Raw genomic sequence first — 17,725 nt, forward strand, 5'->3', positions numbered from 1 at the left:
ATTACCTCCTTCGGGCCTACTTTGAATGTTTCAGCCATCTTATTAAACTTGCAGTTCATATGGATGTGAATACCCACACTGATAGCAATAACCTTCAGTCTGCACTCCTATCAGATACCTACACTGGCTGATTTTTAGGACTGCTTCTGAGTTATTATGGTAGGGAAGGTAAATGCTTTTACACATGTATGCCTTTTCTGCTCTTACTGTGTGCAAAGTTATACTGTCTGCCTTAAGAGAGTGTAAACATTTAAGATTTTCAGGACTGCAGGGCGCAGGAATAAGCTTTGAATAATTTCCATCTTGGAAAAAGCGTTGGAGGTGGTATTTACAACAGATTCCACTGGGTTTGTAATATTAAGGCTGTCTACAAGAAAGGACAGAGCAGACTTTACTTCCAGAGGAAACAAAACTTATCCAATGTAGCATATATTCTATAAACCAGTGGAGAAAGCATTTTTACTTGTACCCATCTGTTGGAACTGCAGCAAACTGGTGAAGAGGGCCTGCTCCGTGTTGGGCTCTGCTCTGAAGCCCCAAGAGCTAGTTGTGAAAAGAGGAATGCTGCACAGGATGCTCATCATAATAGATAACATTATACTACTGATCTACAAAACAGATTGAACAACAGAGCATCTTCAGTCTGAGGCTTCTTCCTAGTTCATCCCTGTGATGCCTCGTTTGAGTTGCTGCAATGCAAAATAATGTATCTATCTTTCATTAATCTTGTTCATTTATTAATTAATTAATCTATCTATTTATTAGGGTAAATGGTAGATTTTTCTTTAGTAATAACATAGCAGCACTACAATTTCCCTTTGGGGGTTTAATAAAGTTTTCTACTCTGTTTATTCCACTATGAGAAGCAATCTTAAAATAAGGATCTAAAAACAGTAAAACTGTGTCTAAAAATGATGACTTAGTATCTCAAAATAATGAGAAACTGGCGAAGATCTTGACTTAGCTTGAAAGCCGAGGCAGGTTTTTTCATCGTTTTAATATATTAATTTACGATGAGATTATTTTTTCGTCACACTTTTTTGTCACACTGGCTTAAATAGACTAGTATTTGGTATTTTTGTATTTTGTTGTTGCTAACGCATTAAATCGCCGCTCCTTATAGTTTATATTTTGTGGGCATTACCGTTGCAAAAAAACATCCAATGAGATTCTGACATACACTCTTCAACACGCCTTCAAGTGGTTGCTATGCCTACTACGTGTTCTTCTTTGATTGACGGACCAGATAACCAATCAGCTTTGGACTGGGCGGGACTTTGCGCTCAAAGTGAAAACTGCCTGGTGAATTTGTACTACTATGATCAAAACGCTCAGGGTACGTGCAAGTGCAGAAACGACGCCGCTGAAAACCCGGGGATGGGAAATGTACGCTACGTTGTCTGAAAACTCTGTCCAGGTAATGAACTGTTCCTTGTCTTCCCACCACTCCATGCAACGTGAAGATAATTCAGAAGTAGACTGGAACGACTGCACTCAATAATGCGAGGCTATTCAAAATAGCGAGCACTAGTAGACACGCTTGTTTGACATTTGAACGGAGGGAAATTATGCTAGCCCTGGTGGAAGAAACAAGGACATGTGCGTGTATGACAATGTTTTTATAAAGCCTGATTTCCAGCTCTTTATCTCGGTTTAAATGCGCATAACCTGTCAAGGTGGCCCTCAGTTTTTCAGTGTTGCTCGCACACGTTTATTCCCTACATCTTCTACTTTACAGTCATTTCTGAGACTCTTCCAGCCATTCATTTTGGCTTATACACTGAAATACATATTGCATATATGTATATATGCAATATGTATTTATATATATATATATGTGCTATTTGTAGTGTGGATTTTCCCTTGAAAAGTTTATACATTTATATGAATATATGACACCAATACAGGACATTTGACAGCGTTATTGACACTGAGTATAGGAGTTTCAAAACACTTTAAGTGAGTCTGAGAGTATATATATGCTTGATAGTGCAGTCGACAAAAACAAGTATCTTAATACAGTTGCATGAGCTGAAACTGAGAGATGATCCGTTAAGGTTAGTCTTGCATGTGCCACTTGCTGTTCTGGGTTTCACTTGAGAAACGCCTCACAAACCCTCACAAACTTAATCAGATCAACGTTACGGGTCAGAAACATCCAGAAAACCTGTTACGGGGTGAAGGGAAATGCCTGCAAATGTCTAATATGTGAAATGTTAGAGGTCTGGCACGTATTTGTTTGCTTCTTTTAGACAGAAACGGGATAGGAGAGCAATCTTTTGTTTGAGCTGTTATCTGAGAAAAATCCAATTAAGGAAAGATTTCTAACTCCTCTGCAGTTGCTCTCAACTGTTTTATTTTAAAAAAGGAAAAATACAACAACAAAAAAAGAGCCAAAATGAGATGAAATCAGCTCTGGAGTCTCTCCATTTTATAGCCAATTTAACTTCGGCATCTCCTGACTTTAGTTTATCTAATTGTATGTGTTCAGAGTTGAATGTGTTTGGTTTCTCGGTTTCATTAGATTGCTTTTTAAGACAGCCGCCTTCTGGCAGCACCAAAACAACAGGTCTGGAGTTCCCCTTTGAGTTCATTGACATTGACTGAATTTGCGAACAGCTAGAGCATAAGCCACAGCGTTTGCATCGTCAGACCGTTGCACAGCTGCCTCCTTGTGCTATAGTTGTCTGTTTGCTGGCATTCTTTTTCTCCCTGTCTCTAAGAGCCAGTGGCAGGAGTTGAGTGCTGCTGGGTCTTTTGATATCAAAGTGGTAAACAACTTTCTCCCTTGTGCCTTGACTTTAACAAGAGATAAACCTTTTCCCTCCTGAATGCTCAGAGAGTGAGTCAGGGTGAGTGGGATGGAGAGAAACTAATGAAAGGAGGAGGTTTACGATCATAAAATGAATGAAAATATACCAGTGCTTGAAGGTCTTTTCTTCTCCTCTTCTCAGTTTACAGCTAAAATCTTGAAGAATTACTTTTGATCCTGGTCATTTACAACCACGGGTGTATTGCATGCCTGTTAAGTAATGGCTGTCTAAAAATAAACTTGGACTACAAATTAAATCTCAGGCTGGAGGACAATGTATATTGGTCCTTCAGAGAAACAAATATCTTGCTTTATCTTGATTTGTACTGTCTTGTGTCGTCCTTTGTCAAGATGCTTTTTTTGATTGTAGCTTTTTGATGTTATATCTGTAGGTTAATGTCTTACAAGACCTACAATCTAACACTGACTATCATTTGGTGTGATACATCTAGCCTCAGTTGAGGAAAGAGAGTTTAGCTGTGGGTGAGGGCCTCTGGATAGATCCTGTATGCAAGATCATAGTAAAAATTGCATTAGATCTGTTTCAGTCAACAATGTTTATGTGGATACTGTATTCACAGGAACACTACAAAGGCACTGATGGTAATATTTAGAGAAATTAAGAAACTGGTATTAACCTGTAGGTAATTTCATGGTTCAACACAAAATCTTTTAATTCCCCTTGTTCAAGCTTCTTAACTTTTAGGATCTTACTTAAAGATAAATGATAATTTAAAGGGGAAAACCACCATAAAGTGTCTTATTAAGGTGTCCGGCAGCATCAGTGGGCCTCATCTTCCAAAAGGTTTTCTCTCATGTGTATTTCTGATGATGGTGGAGGAGAGTGCTCTAACAGGTGTTCAGCAGGAAGATGATTATGAGTCATTATTTTCATACTCATCGAACCATTCAGCAACTTCTTTTTCACGATGGGTGGAAGCATTGATACACTGGGGAAGACCACTCAAATCAGTGGAGTGTGACAGCAAACAACATCTTTTGAGTTGATTCGCAGCAATTCTTCCCTCTAAGGAGAAAAGTGGACACATGATAGAGCCCTCAGAAACCCTCTCTGTAGGGGTCAAAGGCCCATGTTTTTCATTTAATGGGTCACCTGACGTATCCTCGGGGTTTGATGAACATCTGGGCTTTACAGCCTTTCTCCTGAACCTAATGATATTATTACATTCATATCTTAATGCGGGAACTGTGTCTCTTGTTGTTTTCATCTTCGTACAGTGATGACATTAACTAATATGTGGAGACAGAGACAAGAGACTGTGTAAATTGGAAATCAAAAGCAAAGACGCCCATCAATAATTCTGTTTGAGACGATTAGTTACAGATTGTTGGAGAACGTGGAAAGGCTTTTCACCTGAGAGGATGATACAGGCTATGAAAAAGCACCCAAACCAAGCTTTTGCTGGCTTGGGGGTTTCCTCTCAGCTGTGCAGGACACAGCCAATTACTAAATTACAAACACCCATGCCAAGCCGGAGTTTTTACTCCTCCAGGCATCAGCGGTGGAGGAGATGACAGTAACAGGAGCAGGTGAGGAAGGAGTGCTCCCTGTTTTGCATTTTGATTTGACTGAGCTAAATGTCTGTTCTGGTATGACAGCAGTCTGTTGTTGACTATTCAAACAGCCCCGACTGCTCATATGTTCACAGTACCAGCATTCAGAAGGACTTTTTGACTCCCCTGATGACTCTTTATTCTCATTTTTTTACCCTTAACAGTGTTGGAACAATTAATACTTGTGGTCCTGGCTTCTTTTGTTCCTACTGGCTTGCCTACAACACACTGTAGGGTGCCCATGACAACTATGAATTATACATGCGGCCTCTCATATGTAGGCTAGAGTGCCGCAAGGCCTCCTCTTGTGATTGCCAAGCTGGGCAGCACCAAGAGGCAGGAAACAGTAAACTTAACCTTTACAGAATAAAAACATAAACATTAAGCCCTGATTTACAGTGCTGTACCTTTCAGTGTTGCGCGGAATATGTGGACTGCAGTTGTGATGATGTGTCAGGAATTTAGATGAGAGCAGGTGCTGAGCCTTGTGCTGTACAAGACCTCAGTGTAAAACCATGACCAGCAACTGAAGCCGCTAATGACTCCAGTCAAGGTCCTCGTGTGGCAGATGGGTGGATCCTGGGGCAGGATGGAGGAGGGGGCTCGTCCCTCGGCTTCTTGCTCAGTCCACTTCGGAGTTATGGATGATAGGTTGATTATACAGAAAGTAGGAGTGATGTCAGTTAGCTATAAACTCCAAGTTGAACCAAAACGAACCCTGAGGAGGAACAAGTGAACTCCATGATGTTTTTAAACGTTCATATTCACATGTCCTATCTGATAACTGGATCTGAAACAATTATAGTAGATTATTAATCAAAGTAATGACACTGATGTGTAGCTACCTCTTACAGGCTCATTAGGTAATTAATCAGAACAAGTATCAATCAGTTGATTCCAGCTTTACGGATAATTGATCAGTTGTTTCTTCTGTCAGTCAATTGACTGTTTCTCAAACCCATTTATTTAGTGTTTAAGTTGCTTTACAAGAAGAATTATTCCTTCATTCTGGCTTCTTAACTGTGCAAATTTGAAATATGCTTCCTTTTAACATTTCTCTTTTGACAGAACATGCTATTGTTTTTTTTTTTATTTAAGATGGGAGCTTAAAGAGTAGATGGCAACAATTTCATGGTTGGATTGCTTTTTGCAAATCGCGTCAGATTACTCAAAGGTGGTCATTATTCCTCCCTTTCTCACTCACTCTACAGTGTGAGGGAACAGTAATGGACAGAATGGGTTTCCACTAACCCTTTTTGATCCTTATTTTGTAGTGGCACTTAAGAAATAATGTATTTAAATGGCAAAATCGGGGGAAAAACTGTTCTGTAGATAACTGTTAATGGAAATATGTCTTTTTTGATTTATCAATAGATATCAACAGAAATGGAAACGATAATATAGACATTTTTGTCAAATGATTTGAAAACGTAGAAAACAATTAAGTTGGAGAACAAACTAAAGCCTCAGCATCTCTGTAGATACAATCCTCTGTAGTGTTACAGTAGGCTTAAAACACAGCTGAGCAGCTACAAACCGGCTCCTAACCTGCTGCGTATGGACCTTGACTCGTGCCCTCTGCTCTCACCCAGCTGGTCATGCCAGGGCTTTGAGGGGATGCTCGCCTGGCTCGTTGTCATAGACGGGCCTGGACTGGAGCTGTAAGCTGCAATGACAAAAAGCACATTCAGACTGGGACAATGGGGAGCTGACAGCCCGAGTTGTGTTTATCACTCAGCTTTCTCTTTCTCTTGCGCTGCCTCCTCCTGTTTATTGTGTTTGTTGTCTTACTGCTTCTCTGTGTGTCTCAGTCACCAGGCAGCCAGTTTATCGCTTCAAGAGAATAGCTTTGCTCTTTGTTGCTTAGTCATTAAATACGGGGCGTATGCTGGTTTCAGTGCGTCATCAGTAAAGTGTGGGTTCTGTTTTAGTGTGTTATTGTTGACAACTCGGGGGTGTTATATTACACATAATTTTAGCAGTCGTGTCTTTATTGTAATAGACAAACGGGGAATCCCAAACAGGATCAATAGAATGTTTTGTTTTCTGTATAATATTTCCAGTAGTTATGAAAAAATACTGTAGTGTGAATGATACCCCTGAAAATGTATTTACATGGTAATTCACAGAAAAGAGACACATTCTCTTATTTTTATTGACATGGAGAACAGATCTGTTCAGTATTCACCCATGCAGTCATTGATAAATGGCTCAAGTGTTTGATTTATTGTTCATATTCATTAAAGATTAAATGATTATCCCAATTATCAACACACCGAGAGCCAGCTAATCATTGCAGTCCTTTTTCAAGCTAAAGCTAAACATTCTTGAAGGTGTTTTTTATAAGATTAATTCTGGTTGTGAACTGCATATTGGTAATTGATTAATTGAAGGCATCGTTGGCAAATGAATTGATTGAAAGGCTACATTCAGACTGCAAGCATCAGTGCTTAATTCCGATTTAATGCTCGGATCCAAAGTTTTATGTGGACCTGTTCACATTACTTTTTACGTCAGAGTTCAATGTTTAATACTGAACCGACCAGCATGCTCAAAAAACAACAAAGACGTCACTAGACACAGAAAATAAACCCCCAAATGCTTATTAAGTCCAACACCCCGCTGGTCTTCCACTGGCTAACATCTGTGCTCGCGTCCATCGTGTTTAGAACACAAAGATGCTGACATGTGGTGAATCCAGATCCAGAGTGACGTAGAAGTCGTATGAATTCCGATATAAAGTACAAACTGAGGTTGCATCTGTATCCAGTCTGTGACCACATACTGAAGTGACACAAATTGAAATTGAAAAACTCCGATTCAGAGACTTGTGCAGTTTGTGTGATCAGAGTGCCAAAGTTCAGAATAAATGCACATTTATAGTCACATTTTCAGTTGTTTGACTAATCAGTCCATTGATGCTTGCAAAATGTGTAATTATCCTGCATTCATGTTGTTTTGCTGTCAGTTCTGGGGATAATGGTTGGTATCAAAAATAAATAAAGTTGAAATAAGTGCCATAATCTTGCAAAATAAGCTCTATATGTGCTGCTTTTATTTTGTTTATTCATTATTTATTCATGACATCAATAAAAATCCATCAGTGCACGAAGGACTTCAGTGACACGTGTACAGATGTGAACAATGAAGTCTTGCTGTGCGTCACAGCAGATGTGGCAGAGGAGAGCAGAAGACTGTCGGTAGCGGTTGATGGGAAATTGGGCCTGACACAGAATGATCTCCCTCGCTCGCTTTGCCAAATCAGGTTTAAAACTAATACAGAAGGACATCGGAGTCTGTCTGCAGCACAGACTCAAGCTGCTCTGTAAATGAAGTCCGTTTGTCCTCATCCTGTTTCTGTAGGTCTCACATTTGCACTCAACTAACTGATAAATCTGAACTATCTATCACAAACTATTTTTTCTTAAGTTCATTCTTTATTCTTTTTTTGGGGGGAGATATCTTGTTTTGTCCACCCAGTGTATCAAATCCCGATGATGGACCAAGAAAGGTTTGATATATAGTTCCACTCAAAAGATCCTTTAAATAATGGATTTGTTTTGTATGCTAAGGCTGTCCAACATTCCCCTTTTGAGGCTTCAAAGTAGAGATTTGCATTGGGACTGATACCCAAATCTTGTGTAAGCGGGTGGTTTTAACATTGCTGTGGGCTGATACCGGGGATCAAAAATAAACTGTAGGTCCCAGTGTGACACCAGCTGTGGTGCTTAGCTAGCTTCAACCACAGTGATGGAGTCAGCAAATAATGCTGAGAGGAAGATTATAGTATGACTTCACAGTATAAACGCAAAGCAAGGCGAGTGTGAAATAAGAAAAGGGGACTGTGAGTAAGAAAACAGTCTGCTGCAGGACTCGGTTTAAACATTCTGATGATGATTATTTATTGATTATTTGTTGAAAATAAGGACAACAGATGCAACAGCAGTAACGAAAACAATCATTTTCACTCTGCTTATTCAGGACTGAACTTCTGCAACGTAGGTTTGCATCAGTGTCCCGTATGTAAGTACAGAAGCGGAATTGAGGTGGACGAAGTTAAGGCCGTTTATGTACATCTAAGTACTTACAATGACAAATTAGCTTGTGTGTAGGATTGGGCCGACTTGACAAAACTCATCGCTGTTCCAGTGAAGCTGTTGTCATTCAGCAGATTGTGCTAAACCTGCTTGCTGTGTATAAACACACATTGATGTGGCACTGAGGCCACTTTGTTTGGTCTGTGGGAAAATGCAGAGGCTTAATAAGAGTGTCTTGTTAAATTTTCACACCCACGGGAGACAAGAGGTAATAGGTCAGCTGAACTATTAAGTTCTATATAAGTCTTTCTATATAAACTATATAAGTTTTTAGGTCATTTTTCAAACTGTAGAAATTCGTGACATCTGGTACTAAACTCTTTTAGTGTGATCCCAGACCATAGACTTTAGACGGATGCTGTGTTCTTTTTATTCTATTCTATGTTGATTTTGATGCAGCTTAACTTATCTGCTCTGCTCTCATAAGCATCATATTTTAAGCTGCTGACTCTTTTAATCTGACTCCCTGTGTCTCTTAGCTTTTTCATGTAATTATTTATCTTGTCCTTAAACTGTTTGAGAGCTCATGTTTACCTGTCTCATTTTGAAATCTAGCTGTTAGCTTTATTTCTGAGGCGCTCTATCCACCCACCTTTCCTCACACTCACATCTGCCTTTCACCTTGCTCTGTCCCTTTTCTTTCTTGCCTCCTTTCCTTTGCGTCATTCACTTTTTCCTTTCAGCTTTGCTCACTGAGCTCTTGAGAAATGTGCCTGTACAGAGGTTTGTGAAGCATCTTTATTCCACATACTGTTACATTTAACCCAATTCCGTTGTTTTATTGTTCCCCATAAGTCAGAGAAAAGGAGCTGCTTTATTGATGTTTGCAGCGAGAGGAGAGGAATGGGGAGTAATTCCTGCTCAATCTCTCATTTTTCTCAAGCGGCGGAGGGAGAAAAGCAGGTGGAGGTGGTGAGGAGGAGGAGGAGGGTAGAGAGAGACATCTGCCAGTAGAGCCATCTCTCTCCAAAAGCAGGAGGAAAGGAAGTGGAAAGAGGAATGCTTAGAATGGGTGGACAGGATGGATCATTTATTTCCTGCAGGATTTCAATGGTTTGTGGATAGTTTTTGTTTGTGTGACTTTCTTTAACTCCTCTCCATCTGCTTTTTTTTAAGTCCTAATTTTTCTTGGCAGCCATCTGTGTGTGTGTGTGTCAGGCAGTGGGAGGGCGGCAGAAGAGGTCAGTGTGTCTTCACTGATAAGGCGGATTGCATTTTTGGTCTGTGTTTCTGTTAAAAGATTATGACCCTCATCTCAAACGTTGCATGCAACTGTGTTGATGCTCTGTCTTCTCTGGCCCTCGCTGACTTATTGAGTTGTTGTACATAACCATCCTGCACAAAAACAAAAAAGGAGTAAATCGAGTTGCAGGGAAATGGGATAACAAGCCACGGACTATGGGCGTTTAAATGGAAACAAGTTTCAGAATTTAGTTCTTAATTGTGAACATATTTTCATGTATTTTCTGGTAGTTTTTCAGAGCAACCACAAGTAAAGGCTGTAAACACATCTTTTCTATTTTGTAGTGGGTGTGTTCCCCTGGGGCTGTTTCTTTTAGAACCTTTTTTGTGATCTTTGAGAGCAGCTTAAGGTTCCCTGGAATTACTGCAAAACAAACACATCTGCTTCTTCTTGAATTTTGCCTCATGTCTTGGAACAATCCACTGACATGATAAAAAGGCTCAGAAAATGTTTTGGAAAGGTAATAAAAAAAAATAATATTGAGAAAATTAGGTTTTGTCCCAAATATTGATGCGCAGCCACCAGTTAATAACACCTTTAGTTTGGTTTTGTTATTACAGATACTCTGGTTCACTGGTAAGAACCGACTTTTAAGATGTGATAGTCTCAATTATTATTTTATTAATTTTAAAAGGATCTGAGTCTGTGAGGATTTAAGATTAGAACTACACAACATGTCGGGTTTATCAGCTGTCTGTTCAGTCTTTGCAAAGATATGAAGTTAATGTAAAATCTATATTTCTCTCCTGAGCCACGAAAAAATGGAACTGAGATTAATGGATCTATCTGCAAGTCACACGACTAAACATGCGATATTTCTCAGAGAAGACCTTCATCTTTTGTTGAGAAATGATCCTGTTGTTTAAATGTTTCCATGTCTCTTATGATCGTGTGTAGATCTAAACAGACACCAACATGTTGTGCTTCTCATAGCAGATGATGTGGTGACTCAGGCAAGTCAGAATATTCACATTTTTAAGATCAAACCAATTGTCTCCTCTGTGCATTCGTTTAGGGTGTTTGCATTTCAGTATTTGTGTAAACAGTTGCTGATCTTTTCTGATGCAAATGAGCCGTAGCTGCAGTATGAGTGGTGACATGTCGAGCAAGTCCCAAACTGGTCCAAGCATTTCATTTCTGAATAAAAGAGAGTGAGAAATCAAGGTCACCGCGTGACCCACTTCTTCTCCGAGCTTTGTTTGCCTCAGAGCTTATTTCCCCTGAATGTCCAGTTAGAACCAGATGGAGAATGCTGGATGTCGGCGACTTCTATACATCCCACCGTGGCGGGTGTCCACATGGGGTCCCGGTGTCTCTGGATTGTGTTGCATCAAAACTGTGAGGGTTAGAGCTAAATGATTAATTAGCTCAGGTGTACAGGATGTTGCAAGAAGGCTCGCTAGGCTGGGATGAGGCAAGTGAGCTTGGTTGAAAACCATCTGGTGGTTTGTTCAGGATCACAGTCCCCCCTACATGGCTGCTTTGCCCTGGAAATCTATCCAGATAGCTTTTGTTGGTAAGTTAAAAAATCTCCAACACTTATCTTTACAATGTTTTGACAACAGGGTTTCAAATAGTCTTGGAAATATTGTCAGGCTAAAAAGAAAATCATTTCAAGTCTTGATGCTGTCTTATCATTTGTAATTCTTTTCACACTGTCCTTTCAAAATGGGGCTGAAGAATCCCTGCTGCTTTTCACCTGTTCAGCAAGAAGCAGAATGGAGGGGTTGAAGTAACGCACCCCTGAGCTGGCAGTGGAGTGTCACAGAGCCGAATCGATGTGTGTGCCTGCAACCGGCAATGCTGTTGCTACTCCGCTTATTCCCAGAGGCTGTATCTGTGAGGGCCCTTGAATGCGCACAATTACCATGACTTTAGGAAATAGTCAAAAATGGTGTTAGTCAAACCGGAGCTGGACTTTTTCTTTAAGTTTGTGCATATTCCTTTTGAACTAATCTGACACGTCTTTTCACTCAGTCAAACCAAACCTTTTTAATTAGTCCGCCCAAGTTCTAACACGACGTGGTCACGATGAAACCACTGAACTGGAAATTGATCAGAGGTAGAATTGATTCATTATGCGGCCCTGCTCTAGCAGTTCTGTGTTTCTGTGCTGGATCGTCCTTATCTACCAGAAAGCTGTCTGCAGGGCCTCTAGTCCCCCCCACTGAGCTAATTAACAAGGTGTGAGGTGTGTGCTGTTCGTGTGTGTGTGTTTGGACTGTAGGGGTGGCTGTGTTTGTTACTGTGTGTGCTGCTTCTGCTGGATGCCAGGTCACCTGGCCGGAGCCGAGTCCACGCCAATACAGGAAAAAGCATTTGGTCAGCACACACTCTCCCATAAGCGCTCACAGTCAGCAGAATAACAGATAACAGGAACGCTGTTGGGGGGGCAACCCTGGGGAAACACCTAACCACGTTATGCATTCGCTTGGAAAGCACAGGACCAGATTCCAGTGTTCCTTTAATGCGTTTGTGTTCCTTTGATTTATGGAGGTCAAAAGCTATATGTTCAGCTGCTGTTACAGCGCAGTTCCGCATGCTAACAATTCAAAATGTCTCGCACATTAAAACAATGCTGCTTTTTTCCCTCAACGTGTTACAATGTGTGTGTTTTCTTTTGAGCCAACATAGATTACGTGTTCTAGTAGCTGTGGGCAGCAAGTCGTCATCACAGCATGATCTTCCCCACAAAAAGCTTTCTGTCTGTTTATGCCTGGTTGATTGTAGAATTGTTTTATGAATATGTTATTTTGTTGATTGTTTTTTCCACAAAAATTGTTAATGGCAACAACAGAAGGCAGAAAGCTGCAAGTTGATTAAACGTTGATGTAGACAGGGCTTGGTTTAAGTTCAGGTGTTAAGTTATAGGTGTAAAAAAAGATCATTTCTGGGTTTGTCAATCAAGGTGATGATTATGAGCTTTCCCACCAGCTCAAATGTGTCGCAGTTATCTGAGCTGAACCGAACATCTTAGATGTCAAATGGAAAACTCTGTACACTGTACATGTGTAATATATCAGTCAGTCTACAGCTGTGGACTGTGTCCCCTGTTATTATGAACCCAAGCACACAAATTATAACTTGCACACATTGGAGTGTTATCATGTTTGCCACTGATGATGGTAACCTTCCTCATCTTGTTAGTCATTCCTGGGAAATTTAAAATAGGATCCAGAGCTGTGCTTCTGTAGATATGTTCAGAGACCATGCATTTGTAGGGGGAAGGCAGTATAGTTATGTGCTAATACACTCTGGGGAGGTGTCAAAATGACTCCTGTTCTGAGAAATGAATTCTGACTCCACAACTCATTGTTAAGTGATCTTTTTCATGTGGTCCACAATTATTTTTCTACTGTGAATATTTTTTTAGTTTGTTTCAAATCAAATGTTCAGCATATTGAGGTGAGCTAATGTTGCTCGAGCCATATCTGATCTGATCTGTTTTTTAGTGCTGTAAAAGCACCAGATGGAGTGATGTGGTGAAGCCTTCAGATATAAGAACCTGCAGCCACAGACATGAGCTAATCAGCAGCTGTGTCTGTGAGTCAGTCATAGCTAAGGGCCGCGTTCATCTCATCTCCTCGGTGGTTACTAACATCTCTTCCGCCTCGTCTCCTTCATCGATTTGTCTTCTCCCCTGCTCCCCTTATCAGCCTCCTCCATCCTGAGTTTTGTGTTTGAAGTCATCTTTTAAGGTCCTCTCTTCTCTCCCTCAGGAGCTCCCTTCCTTACTGAGGGTGTCTCAGGAATTTCAGGAAGCGTGTTTAGATGTATTCTGCTGAGACTGATGCTGCAGTTTGTTGTCAGAGAGTAGAAACACTTTACAGACTAATGCAGAAGTCTCCTCCAGGTAATTCTAGCCAGAACTATTCAGAGAAAGTAGAGGTTAGACAGAAAGAGAAAACTTTTTATAATGCAGCTCTATCTCTTTTTACTTTACAGATTGCTGTCAACCTCTGAGTGAAAATGGCCTTCTTTCAGAACAACTTCTGGGTGAGTATCTGTGAAAGAATAATGAGCGATCTTAATCGCCACTTATGATTTATTCATCCATTACAGCCGAATCCTAGCTATGAGTCACCGAGCCTTTCTTTCACCTGCTCATGGCTCCCTGCTGCCTGTCAGGTGCACATAGGAACCGCTAACAATAGAGATTAATCTTTTATTCAGACCTCTGTGTATTTCCAGCCACATGTAAAGTAATATTGTTGTGGTTATTGTAGCCTGAAATGATGTTGGGAGAGTAGAGGATGGGAAATAGATGGGGAAATTGTCATTACTTGCTGCTTCCTGCTTCATTATTTGTTTGATACAAAGCCAGGTCAAGAGGTATTTGGACGGTGATGAAACATTTTTGTAATTTTGTGGCAGGTCCACCACCACAGTCAGTTCTAAAATATAGCAATTAAGATGAGATTATACACTAAACTTTCAGTTCGAATCCAAAGGGTTGTTGATCATATTTTAGTTCTAGTTTAGTAATTAGTTAGTAATTAGTTGCTGCTTATTGCCACTTTTTAATGGAGGCACCTTCAATGCTGATAGGACCCAGTTCTTAGCTTTTCGGGGTGGAGAATATGTGCTAGAGTTGTACCACGTCCGTGTCAAACACATTTAAGGTGACATAATGATGTGGCTCTCTGGTGGCTCTATAGCATGTGGAAACACACCAGCACTGGCACCTCACCTGGTACGTATGGGCTGAAACATGGAAGACAACGATAAAGAGCTGTTAATACCAGTGAATCAGGCTGCCATTATGTTGTAAAACTTAACAGACTTATCACAGAGAGAGCAAAGACTTTAGAGGTAGTCAAAGTGACATCCTGTGCATTTTTATGCAAGAGAAAGCCAGTTTAGCAGCTCTAAAAGGCTTAAAAAAAAAGTGGAAGGTCGACAAATTTATTTTACTGGTAAAGAAAAATGAATTGACGACATCTTCCTAAGTGAGGAATTTTCTTAAGGAAATATATTGATCTACAGTCAATGAAGGAGATATGCATGTGTTGATTAATGTAAATACCTAAGATGTTTGCACATGATGCAAACGGAAAAAGCTGAGTTAGACTTTGCTACAAAGTCTAAAAAATATAAAAATATTTAAAAGGAGAAGATAGGATTGATGAACAGCGTGACAGCGTTTTTTTTTAATGTTAAGCTGCCAATCAAACAGGGTCGCTGGTGTTTAAGTTGTGATACATGAAGCATAATTAATTCAAAGCTGCACTCTTTGCACAGATTCAGTTAATTACCTCTAAATTTCATCGGATAACGACCCAATGCACACACCAAGGGCAGCTCAAGAGCTTCTTAAGGCATAGAAATGTAATGTTGTCGAATGACTCAGTTAAACTGAGTGTTTTCCAGCTGATAAAGAGACAAAACTGAAAGCAAAAGGAGACTCAAACGAGCAGCAACTGAGGGCTGTTTCAATAAAGGTCTGGCAATTATCTCAAGGGTAGAAACTCTTTATCTCTTTATGCACTTGATGTCCATCGGCTCTAGACTTCAGCACGTCATTAGCTGCAAGGAATCTGTTGATACACAGCAGGTGAAACGTCATCTTGTGTAAAAGCTGGTTTGCTTCTTAATGCCTTTTTTGATCATTTAATTTGGGATACATGGATTTCCTTTATCAAGCTAAATTTCTGGAGATGAAAGTTGTGACATACAGTCATAAAATGGGAATTATTTGATCAAATATGAAAGAGCTAAAAGCTCACTTCGTACGCAGAAGTTTGACCCTTAGATGGTTTATATTTCTCATATGCAGATAGATCACTGTGAGATACAGAGATGTTACAATCATTTTATTTTCTCTGTTTATGAATCATTTCAGGATTTATGACACTATATTAACAGTAGATTCTACAAATGAACCAAAAACTAGCAACATAACATAGCAGTACTGTTAAATAATGTGTTAATTTGCTACATTTTTACACTTAATGTCCTCATTAGCAGCTATGCTCACATGTTAGAAGAGTGGGATGCTTTCATTCCTCTTAACACTGCCGTAATCCTCAAGTGAATCTTTGAGTTATTACAGGCTTCCTCCTCTGTTCTCTCCGTCTTCTTCATTTTTCCCTGTGTCCTCACTTTCTCTGTTGTTCTTTGTCCCTGCACACCAGCTACATCTATTTCAGGTGTGCCCTACTTCTCCCACTCCTGTCTCCTGACACCTACAAAAGTCCTCAGTTACAGTTTTACACATTGAACTAAAATTAGCTGGAATAATTAGAATAACAGAATAATCGATTCTGACGAGGAAAAACGTTGGTTTTTTTCTGGAAAATTTAAAGTTCTGACACATGAAATTATGTTTTTTTTTTTCTTTTGATGAAACTTTTAGATTTGAAGCTGATGCAGATATTAGGAGGAGTTGCCACCTTTAAGCCATCATCTGTTCATCTCAGAAATCTCTGATTAACATTTATTTGTGTTTCAGATGTGAAATTTCACTGGAAAATGATAATAAAAGGCCAAAGCATTGAATGTTTTAGTCTTAGTTGCAGGATTTTAAGGAGGGGTAATCATTTTGCTCATTCTTTATTTGTAAAAGGAAAAAGTGGGATAATAAGACTTTTTATTTTGTGTTATTTATGAGCTTGTGTGTCTGTTTACATATATATAAAAAGTGTTTTCCACCCATGCTGTTTTGGGACCCAAAAAGCTGTGTAATACAAACCAACCCTTTAGTTAATTCACCAGCACAGCCGCTTGGGAAGGAGTCACACACAGAGCTGCGTCTTGTTTGGCTCAAGAACATTAATAGCTGCTCACAAAGATTCTTCATAAGCACGCTTTGGTTTTCCATTAAATATATAAGAACTGTGCTAAGAATTCCAAAGGGGAAACCATCAGCTAAATTGACTTTCTGCTCGGTCTGGGCAGCAGATATAATTCCAGCATGCTCTGAATTACTTTACTGTCCCTTAAAGTGTCGCACCAATCCACAGTTTAATATTTTAATATCCCTATAATTACAACACACACATGCAATACCTGATAAGAATAGTGATTCTGAACATTCTGTCTTTATTATGCTTATACATTCACACTTTTATTAAACCCCTGTATTTCACATTTTCCCCTCCTTTCCTCCCCACTCTAAGCAGCAGAGCTTGTTTTTTTGCTCCTTCAAATGAGCATAATAAAGATAAGGATCCAGAATATAGAGAGGACATTATTTTAGCCGTTCGACACGTTCAACACGACAGGAATTGCTTCCTGAGAAGCTTTGATTGAGTCATGTGATTCTGAGTGAGTTTCCAACTCATAGGTTTTCTCTACTTGCTGTGATTCGGTCTGATTTGGTGAGTCCAATCAACGTTTCCTTGTCCCTGCGATATATGTTGCAGGGAAAATCCCACTCTACTCTGGAATCCTGCTCTGCTTGTTTGCGGAGAAAAAGCCAAGTAGCTCTGGTCTTGGCTCTGCTAAAGCCACAGAGAGGGTTGTATTATCTTGGTTGGCTGCACACCAGACCATTTTACCTTCTGCTTGCTTGACTTCTTTGCAGGCGTTTGGTGATGTCTCCGAAGCATCCTCAACATTTCAGTTCTTTCTTTCCACCTTTCTGCCTTTCTTTCTTGTTAGTTTAGGACCATCCCAGATTCAGAGCTTGGATGGATCAGTAGTAGTGTTGCTGAATTTTTCCTTATGTCACAATATTTGTGTAATATGAAATGACCTCAGATAAGACTATCTGTGAGCAGTGGAATAGGATTTTCAGGAAATATTCCTTTTCAGGGACACATTAACATCACAATCTGGATTTGGCTGACCTTCTATTGCCAGGAACTATCCATATGTCTGTCCTCCATCTTCATCACCACAGAGTACAGACTCGCAGAGGTGGTATTTCTCAGACTGACGTTCTCAGCAAATTGGCCATCTGAGACGTTGGGCTGTAGCTACCTGCTCCTGTAGCTGTTGACACCTCTCTTCTATGGGAGTGTTCATTCTGCACAGCCTGCAGAAAAAGTTTCTTTG

At 40.0% G+C, this 17,725-nt stretch overlaps 1 protein-coding gene across 3 annotated transcripts in view; it reads left to right on the forward strand.

The window, feature by feature from the left end:
- The first annotated feature begins 1,329 nt into the window (after positions 1–1,329).
- The window catches only part of fcho1 (FCH and mu domain containing endocytic adaptor 1), a 53,450-nt gene continuing 37,054 nt past the window's right edge, over positions 1,330–17,725 (forward strand). For 2 of the 3 annotated variants that reach the window (XM_072389149.1, XM_072389151.1), the window contains exons 1-2: positions 1,330–1,417; positions 13,673–13,723. In XM_072389149.1, coding sequence (XP_072245250.1) covers positions 13,697–13,723 — 27 coding nt within the window. In that variant the 5' untranslated portion in view covers positions 1,330–1,417; positions 13,673–13,696. Of the gene's footprint in view, positions 1,418–13,555; positions 13,581–13,672; positions 13,724–17,725 lie in introns of those variants that run through there. The other variant, XM_072389150.1, reaches the window with a different exon arrangement.

The sequence above is a fragment of the Leuresthes tenuis genome, unplaced genomic scaffold (assembly GCF_036924035.1).
Source record: "Leuresthes tenuis unplaced genomic scaffold, fLeuTen1.0.hap1 SCAF_7, whole genome shotgun sequence".
In the NCBI taxonomy this organism is placed as follows: domain Eukaryota; kingdom Metazoa; phylum Chordata; class Actinopteri; order Atheriniformes; family Atherinopsidae; genus Leuresthes; species Leuresthes tenuis.